The 9,784-nt window shown below is 41.1% G+C and overlaps 1 protein-coding gene across 1 annotated transcript in view; it reads left to right on the forward strand.

Moving 5' to 3' along the window:
- The window catches only part of LOC101848972, a gene marked incomplete in the record, with an annotated part of 113,683 nt that overhangs the window by 22,245 nt on the left and 81,654 nt on the right, over positions 1–9,784 (forward strand). The window contains 4 exon segments of the mRNA XM_013083170.2: positions 232–368; positions 1,868–2,068; positions 5,447–5,638; positions 8,382–8,455. Coding sequence (XP_012938624.1) covers positions 232–368; positions 1,868–2,068; positions 5,447–5,638; positions 8,382–8,455 — 604 coding nt within the window.

Raw genomic sequence — 9,784 nt, forward strand, 5'->3', positions numbered from 1 at the left:
CACACACACACACACACACACACTCTTACAGGCACACTTACACACACACACACACACACACACACACACACACACACACACGCTCACGGGCACAATCTACGTTGCCCTCCAATCTCCGGCACGTATATACATGGAAAAAAAACCCAACTAATTGTGTTGCAAGTGCCGTAAAACTCTTCCTAAAACAACGGCACAGAATATAATCCTTCTCTTTCTCTCCCGTTCCCACAGAGTTCTACCCCTGGGGTCCGAGCGTGAACGACAGCTCTCTCAACCGCACGTACTATTGGTGGTGGTCCCACTCAAGTGAGGCCTTGTCAATCGACGGAGGTGCGCCCCTGGGCTCCAGCCGATTCGATACGATTTATGTGCGTTTGCCCATCAAGATTGAGGCGTATTTTGTTCTTCTTATTTAAATAGCGCTTTTTACTTACTGTCTCTTCTAGTTTCGGTGCTGATCGTTGACTTTATGGTGTGTTCACATTGTAGTTTTGGTAGTCAGATTCGATACGATTTATGTGCGTTTGCCAATCCAGCTTCAGGCGTATTTTGTTCATCTCAATCTTTATTGTTCAGATATCTGGCACACAGGTTTGGTGTTTTACCACAAACACACAAACACACACACACACACACACACACACACACACACACACACACACATACACACACATACATAATATACACACATATACACACACAAACACACACATACACACATATTAATAGCGCTGTTTACAGTCTCTTCCCTTTGTTGTTTTGATCGACACATTTACAGTGTGTACACATTAAGACCAATTTAAAAAAAAAATAATGCAGTACACATAAATACAATAATTATAGTTATTGAGTTCATGTGCAGTGTGTGTGTATGGGTGACTTCGACAGTCTAGTGGTTAGGCTTCGGGAATATCGCATTCGTGAGATTACGGATTCGGAGGTTCGAGCAGCGAGTCCGACATTGTGTCCTTGGGAAAGGCACTTTACACGAATTTTCCTCACTCCACCCAGGTGGAAATGGGTACCCGGCCATAGATAGCGAAAGATCTTGTCAATATGTTAGTGTTTTAGCGCCTGTAAATAGCTGCTTGCACTGTATGTTTCCCTGGAAGTTGAGATTGTTTCAGAATGCTCTCAGGTCTGCTGGAGTAATAGTATAGATTGTGAAACTTCCTGTTGATCATGGATGTGTGGTACAATGCAGTTATCATCATCATCATCATCATCATCATCATCATCATCATCATCATCATCATCATAATAATAATAATAATGATTATTATTACTATTATTATCATTATTATCATTATTACATGTTTATTGTCTATTGTTATTTTTATTATTATCACCATTTTTATTATTATTACTACCAATATTATTACTACGGCTATTATTATTATATATATATATATACTAACTGGGCCTCCTTTCGATAAACGGAATGACCAGTGCATTAACATCAACTGAAAGTCATTGACCTAGTCTACTGGAATGGAACAATAAACTTGAGAGATGCAAAAAAAAATTAGAAGGTCTAGATTATCTAGATCTAGATCTATAGGCATATTCTCAAAACAAAATGCGGCTCGCAAAATATCACTTCCGCACAGAAGCGTCAGCATACAAAAGCGATCGGCGAAGTAAATAAAATTTAGCTTTTTGCTGCAAAACTGTCTCAAAACTGAATAATGATCTGGGGAACATTTTAAAGAATCTTTTGGCGAAAACGGCATGTCGATCGATGCAGCCATTAAAAAGCCTTTTGAATAGCAAAATTCGGCCACCACAAAGAGATAATAAATAATGTAAATATAATATATTTTATTTAAAAAAATATTTTTTTGTGTGTTTTAAATAATCCATCCAGGTGTTGCCAAACGGAGTGATAACGTTCGGCCCCAAGCAGTACGCATGGTGGCCTAATCTGTCCTACGCTGACGGCAGGGTTCGGAACCTGATCGCTCCGTTCTGGGCGTACACGGACTACCAGAAGGGCCAGGTGTTCTACCAGCTCTACGACAGGATCAACAACGACTCGCCCAACGTCTTCTCCCTGGCCACAGCTGACGTGAGTCATGTGTGAGCTTTTAGTTTCAGTAGAGTTTTTGCAGCGCACGCAACTGTATAAGGGTCATAGGTGCGCCAAGGGGTGGGTGTCAATACAGAAGTCTTTACATAAGCGCTCAGAGCCTGTGTACTTTAATTGGGGTTGAGCGCTACATAAATATCATTTATTATTATTACAGTTACAGGGAATCAGGTTTACTCTGTTCACCTGTCTAGCTTCAAAGGCACAAAGTCTGCTTCGACTATAAAGGTACCCCGGAATTACCGGGTCACAAGAGAGTGACAAACATACAAAAGAAGTAGAGGAAATATGACGATACTAAGGATTAGGAAAGAAAAAGCAGCAGTTCCCTGTTGCAGTCCCGGAACAGTTATGAGCATGACATTGATGAATCAGTCCAATTTTACTGTTCATAAGAACATGGTTAATATACCCCCTTTGGGAATGGCCTAAAGACACTTCAGTCAGTAGTACTTCCCTGGGGGGGGGATAATAATACATTTAGCGTCAATAAAAACCAGACACATTTTAATTGCGTGTTTCATGAAAAGTTGAAAACCCATTGAGATGAAATTTTCCACACGTGATTGTGAACACTTGACACTCCTGATCAGCCTGCATTTATGATCAGGTGCCCAGTTAATAAAGCTCAGGTCTTGTTTTGTTAAAAACCGTGTTTTGTCATTTTTCTCGAACGTTTTTTGTTTTTTAAATTATATTTTACGGGTTAAACACATCTTTTATCTGTAGCCAAGAATAAAACGTTAAAAGTTTCATTTCAAAACATCTAAATCTAAAGATACAGCATGCCGCGTTTAACGAATGAAGAGCGCAATCAGGCAGTTGGTATGCTGAGGGCCAATACGCCAGTAGCGAATGTTGCAAGGACCTTCAATGTGACAAGAGACACGATATATCGACTAATGAATCGTTTGCAGACGTCTGGATCCGTGCAGGATGGTCCCTGGACGGGTCGTCCTAGAGCTACAACACTAGCCCATGACTGGTACATTCGGGTCTTGCACCTACGAGATCGCCTACGGCCTGCTACCAAGACAGCCAGGGGGTGGAAGGGACGGAGAACCATAAGTGCCCCGACTGTGCGCCGACGCCTTAGACCTCAGCCGGTCACCTTGGATCAGCTACGTACAGCACTTACAAACATATGGAACAACATTCCCCAGCATTCCATACAAAGACTTGTGCGAAGCATGCGGCAGAGGTGCACAGAAGTCGCCAATGCCCACGGCGGCTATACGCGGCATTAACTGTGACTTTTCCTTTTAGGGCCTACAATTAAAAGATCAAATTTCAGGAAATAAAGTTCATTTTTTAAAATTGTTTTTTATGTAATTGATTTGTAAAATGTTCAAACTTTCCCTATAAAGAGATTGTTTGTGGTTAAAATCAGTCTTTCAATACAAAAAAACACTTTAAAAAGGGGTGTCTGGTTTTTTTTGACGCCAAGTATATGTGAGCTGATTTTTTTAGTCATAATTTGAGTGGGTGACATTGGTTCACCTTTCAAAGAGATATTGAAATTTGAGGATAAGTTGCGTCACGAAACTTTTGACTGCACTTTAGATTTAATTATTCCAAGTTTGAAATATAACGTGTAAGTTAGCATTTTCAGCATAAAGATATGTGTTTCAAGTTACAAGCGCACATTACCCACACAAATGTTCAAGAAAGAATGAAGGTCTGATCGTCTTGTATCCACAAACGTAGATGGAAGCGACTCAGAATTGAAGGGGTACACCCCCAAAGTCCCAATACGGCTCACAAGTATGGCATTTGAGTTGTTGGCATTTGTAGCTTCCTCAGCCCCTCCAACAATTATTATTTCATGGCATAAGAACCCTCAAAAGCCTTATTTCTTGCAACATCGGGCATCTTTGTCCCCACCTTTTCCTCATTAAGTAAATATTTTATTTTTCTTTATCGGCCGTTTTCTCAAAACGCAATTTTTTTCTACACGTTTTTGAATAGCTCTACCATTTTTCATCCAATCTTCATGAAATTTTCTCAGAATGAAGAGAAGATGTAAGGCTAATAATTTTTTTCTTGAAATTTTGATATATGGAATAGATTTTTGGTAGGTATGGAGTGCGGATTTTCTCGGCTTTTTTTTGCAAATTTGACAACTACCTCAGGAAAACAATTCATTAAAAAAATTCTAATTTGTTTAGGAAAAAATCAGCAAACAAATATTTCGATCTAATGTTGGCTAACTTGCATGCAAAAAAATCAATCAATTTCCAAGAATGATAAGTGCGGTATTTATTTCGTAAGACATGTCAAAAAAATCCAATATGGCCCCTGTATCCATGGAAACAAAACGTTTTCTCAAATCTGATTGCCGATTTTGAGACTCGTTACCATGCTTGTTATACGTGTGAAATATGGTAAAATTTGGTCCCCTGATAAGCGAGATAGCCTTCAGGTGTAGCCCTCCCCCTCTCCCTCTTAAGCTGTAGCTTGTGGGATCAGCCACCCGTTTGGTTCTGTTTGGGCATAAGGGGTTATTGGTATAATCTTACAGCTAGTTTATTTGTCTTTCTTCAATTTCTGGAATAAAAGTATCTGGAATATTCCATTCATCAACACAACGAAGCACGACTCTCTTAAACTAGGGGGCACTATAATGTGGCCCTAAGCAGGAACTCTCTGTCTGTCTGTCTGTCTCTCTGTTCGTCTATTTGTCTGTCTGTCTTCTGTCTGTCTGTCTGTCTGTCTGTCTGTCTGTCTGTCTGTCTGTCTGTCTGTCTGTCTGTCTGTCTGTCTGTCTGTCTGTGTCATTTGCTCTCAAACTCTGTCTCACTCACTCTCTCTATCTTTCTCTCTCTCTGTCTCCCTCACACAGACAAAGACACACACACATAAACACACACACACAAACGGACGCACACTTACACACACACGGTCAAACACACTCACATACACACATTCACATAAATAAACATATATACATATACACATGCACACAAACACACATACACACATGCACACAAACATACACATACCCCCCCCCCCCCACCAACCCACCTACCTACCTATCCACACACACACAAACACCCACCCACAAAAAACACACATAAACACACAAACACACACAAACACACACAAACCATTACCCGTGCACACAAAACACCAATACCCCTGTGCGCCATAACATACCCTTCCCCCCCCCCCCCCACCAACCCACCTACCTACCTATCCACACACCACACAAACACCCACCCCCAAAAACCACACATAAACACACAAACACACACAAACACACACAAACCCCTCCCACACACACCCACCACTCCCTAAGCACTCACCACTAACTCCTCTGCCCCCCCCCCCCCCAATCCAATCTATACATCTAAACAGGTGCGGCAGTACCTGCAGGGCAGCGGAGAAGAGGAAGACTTTGACCCCACCGCGGTTCTGGTGGTCACCTGGTTGGACATGGAGCCCTACAACTGGTGGTCGTGGTACTGTCGCTACTACAGCCGGTACTACAGCGGTTACTACAGCAGCTGGTTCCAGAGATACATCGCCAAGTACTGCAACAACTCACAGGTAACTTTTTAAAAAATAGAAGGGGGTTTTACGGCGCTCGCAACTGCATAAGGTCATATGAGCGCGAAGGGGTGGGTGTCAACAGAGAAGTGTTTACAGGGAATCAGACTTAGACTGCTCACCTCTCTAGCTTCAACAGCACAAGGTCTGCGTCGACTATCAAGGCACCCCAAAATAGCAGGTCACAAGAGAGTGACAAACATACAAAAGAAGTAGAGGAAAATGACAATAGTAAGGATCAGGAAAGAAAAAGCAGCAGTTCCCTGTTGTAGATCAGGGACAGTTATGAGGGTGACATGAGTCAGCCCATTTACAATTCTACTATGCTTTAACGAGAATGTCCCCCCTTTGGGAATGACCTAAAGACACTTTAGTCAGTGGCACTGCCCCGGGGATGCCAGGTGACTTTAGTTTAGTAAGGTCATTAAATAAGGTAATTAAAAAAGGTAATTAAATGAGGTCGGAAAATAAGGTAATTAAACATGGTAAGAAAATAAGGTAATTAAAGAAGGTTAGAAAATAAGATAATTAAATAAGGTAAGAAAGTAAGGTAATTAAATAAGGTAAGAAAATCAGGTAAGTGAATAAGGCTAAGGTAATTAAATAAGGTAAGAAAATAAGGTAATTAAATAAGGTAAGAAAATAGGGTAATTAAATAAGGTCAGAAAATAAGATAAGTGAATAAGGTAAGAAAATAAGGTAAGTGAATAAGGTAATTAAATAAGGTAAGAAAGTAAGGCAATTAAATAAGGTCAGAAAATAAGATAAGTGAATAAGGTAATTAAATAAGGTAATTAAATAAGATCTTTATTCGCCACTGCAAAAGGTCACATGAGCGTGCGGTACACATTGAACCTTTTCAGTTGGTAGGACATTTTGAATTTTGCCCCGAGTGGCGGCCGAAGCTTCCCTCTTATCGATTTTAGACCACAGATGGATCTTTAACGTGCAAATCAGGACCTCCAAGATTATTTTTTTTTGCCCTTGTCCGAAAAGGCTAGTTGCAGATCTTTTCTATCAAAAGATCAGGGATGTGGCTGAAAGACAGCAGTGAGAAGGAGCCAAGGAGTAGCAGTAGAAAGCTGCAGATAGAGTCAGGAGCCCAGAGGAGAGGGCAACGGGTGTGTGGGGTGGAGGCAGAAATAGGAGACGAAATCAGACGACAGGACATTCTTAGATAGCAGGAAAGGAATTGAAAGGAGACAATTTTAGAGAAGAAAATGTTTCCGTCCCGGGATCTTTGAAAGAGAGGCGAAGACCTTAAGCTCTAGTGGTTAGGCTCTCGGACTCGCAACCGTAAGGTCGTGGGTTCGAATCCCGTCAGGGGCCCGACGTTGTGTCCTTGGGAAAGGCACTTTACACGAATTTTCCTCACTTCACCCAGGTGGGAATGGGTACCCGGCTATAGACAGCGAAAGATCTTGTCAGTTTGTTAGTGTTTGAGCGCTTAATCGGCTGCTCGCACTGTATGCTTCCCGGGAAGCTGAGAATGTTTCGGAGTGGTCTATAGTCTGCTGGGGTAATAATATAGTGTAAAGCGCATAGAGCCTGCTGTTGAGCGGGGATATGCGCTATACAAATGCTATCTATTATTATTATTATTATTACGAGAACCCCCAACTTTGTTTAAGTAAGGTCATATGAGCGCCAAGGGGTGGATGTCAACAGAAAAGTCCAAACGGGTAATCAAGCTTGCTCTGCTCACCTCTCTAGTCCCAACAGCACAAAGTCTGCTTCGACTATCAAGGCACCCCGAAAATAGCAGTTCACAAGAGAGGGGGGGGGGGCTGTTTACGTTTTTTTTTCTGGCACTCTTTTATTGCGTTTTGCCCATTTCTTTTTTCGCGGCGAACTTTATGAATTCACGAGGTGAGTCCTCTGGTGGCATGTGTGCGTGGTGGCGTCGGTGGCTTAGTTGTCAGGTTACCAGACTCGTAATCGTGAGGTTGCGGGTTCGCGGGTTCGAGCCGCGGGCTCGACGTTGTGTCCTTGGGAAAGGCACTTTACACGAATTTTCCTCACTTCACCCAGGTGGGAATGGGTAACAGCCATAGACAGCGAAAGATCTTGTCAGCATGCTAGTGTTTTAGCGCCTATAAATGGCAGCCTGCACTGTATGCTTCCCAGGAAGTTGAGGTTGTTTCAGAATGCTCTCATATCTGCTGGGGTCATAATAAAGATTGTGAAGCGCATAGAGCTTGCTGTTGAGCGGGGATTTATTCTATATAAATGCAATCTATTTATTATTATTATCATTATTATTATTATTATTATTATTATTATTATTATTATTATTATTATTATTATTATTATTATTATTAGTATCATCATCATCATCATTCTTCTTCTTCTTCTTCTTCTTCTTCTTCTTCTTCTTCTTCTTCTTCTTCTTCTTCTTCTTCTTCTTCTTCTTCTTCTTCTTCTTCTTCTTCTTCTTCTTCTTCTTCTTCTTCTTCTTCTTCTTCTTCTTCTTCTTCTTCTTCTTCTTCTTCTTCTTCTTCTTCTTCTTCTTCTTCTTCTTCTTCTTCTTCTTCTTCTTCTTCTTCTTCTTCTTCTTCTTCTTCTTCTTCTTCTTATTATTATTATTATTATTATTATTATTACTATTATTATTATTATTATTATTATTACTATTATTATTAGTCATGTTCCTACGCTATAGTGCCCCTTTAAACATTATTTATTAGCGAACAGATTGAATTGACAGATTAAAAAAAAAATATCGCTGTTTTTTATCCTGCAGGTCCCTGAACGAAACAGCTTCCAGGCTGTGTACATCACGGACGGTCAGCGAGCCTTTACCCTGGTCACTTACAGGTACATGATGTAGTGGGTCACCACACGGTGGAATCAGGCGATCGTTTGATTTTGGTGTTTTTTTTTGGTCGTTAACCCCTCCAACTCCCCCCCCCCCCGAAGGGAAAAAAAAAGATTTGTATCTGGAATAAATGTCAAGATGTTTTTCGATTGAAGAAAGTGGGGGTCACCTGGTGTCAGAAGTAGAATTAGCGAGATAATCGCCTGGAAACTGCGAATTTCCATTTTGTGGTGCCTATGAACAACAATAATTTATACTCTCTTTGTTTGGTAGGTGTATTGCGGCGCTCGCAACAGAATAAGGTCATATGAGCACGCGGGACACACCAAACATTTTCAGTTAGAAGAACATTTTGAATTTTGGCCAGGTGGCAACCGAAGCCTACTCTTATCTATTTTTGGACCACCAAGGGATCTTTAACGTGTGCAACTTACACACGGGACCTCTGAGCTTTTTGGCCCTTGTCCAAGAAGGCCAGGTGTAGATCTTTCCTACCAGAAGATCAGGTGTGCGGCTGAAAGACAGCAGTGAGAAGGAGCCGAGGAGTAGCAGTAGAAAGGATGCAGAAAAAGTCAGGAGCCCAGAGGAGGGGGCAAAGGTGAAGAGGTGGGGACAGAAAAGGAGACGAAAGAAGACGACAGGACATTGTTAGAGAGCATAAAAGGATGTGGAAGGAGAACATTTTTAGAGAAGAACATTTTCCGTCGTTATCCGGATTCGAACCCGAGATCTATGAACTATGAACACCTTAACCTCTAGACCACGAGATGTAGTGTGTCATGACACTGGGGAATCAGGTGTTCGTTTAATCTCTTGGCATGTGCAGCTATAGTTATCGTCATAAAGCTTATTCATTTGCCTTGCCTTTATTGTAGAGAAAACATGGTTTCTGAGTAACATACGTCGATATAATTATTTGCTACTGAAAGGAAATAGGGGGAAGGGGGAGGGGGAAGGGTGACCCTTGTCAGAGGCAATATTAGCGAGACAACCGCTGCCAAAGTTCGGTGACCTACAAAGCTTTATTAAAATACGAATTTACATTTTTTCGTGTGCCTGTGAACAACCTTTTTTTCTGAAAAATTCTCACTGAAATGGGTTTTTATCCGGACATACAGTTTTGGAGCCAAAAGGAAAAATAAGTCAACAAAAATTGCCTCACTGATGCAAAATTATCAGTTTCTACGATTTCAATATTATATTGATAACGCCTGACTTCACCATAATGGATACCATCACTGGCAAAGCGTCTATATAATCAAATAATCACTGCTTCCCTTCCTAATTTTGAAACAATGTCGCAGTCAAATCCACCCATAGACGTAAAC

This window comes from Aplysia californica, unplaced genomic scaffold, assembly GCF_000002075.1.
Source record: "Aplysia californica isolate F4 #8 unplaced genomic scaffold, AplCal3.0 scaffold00215, whole genome shotgun sequence".
Taxonomy (NCBI): Eukaryota; Metazoa; Mollusca; class Gastropoda; order Aplysiida; family Aplysiidae; genus Aplysia; species Aplysia californica.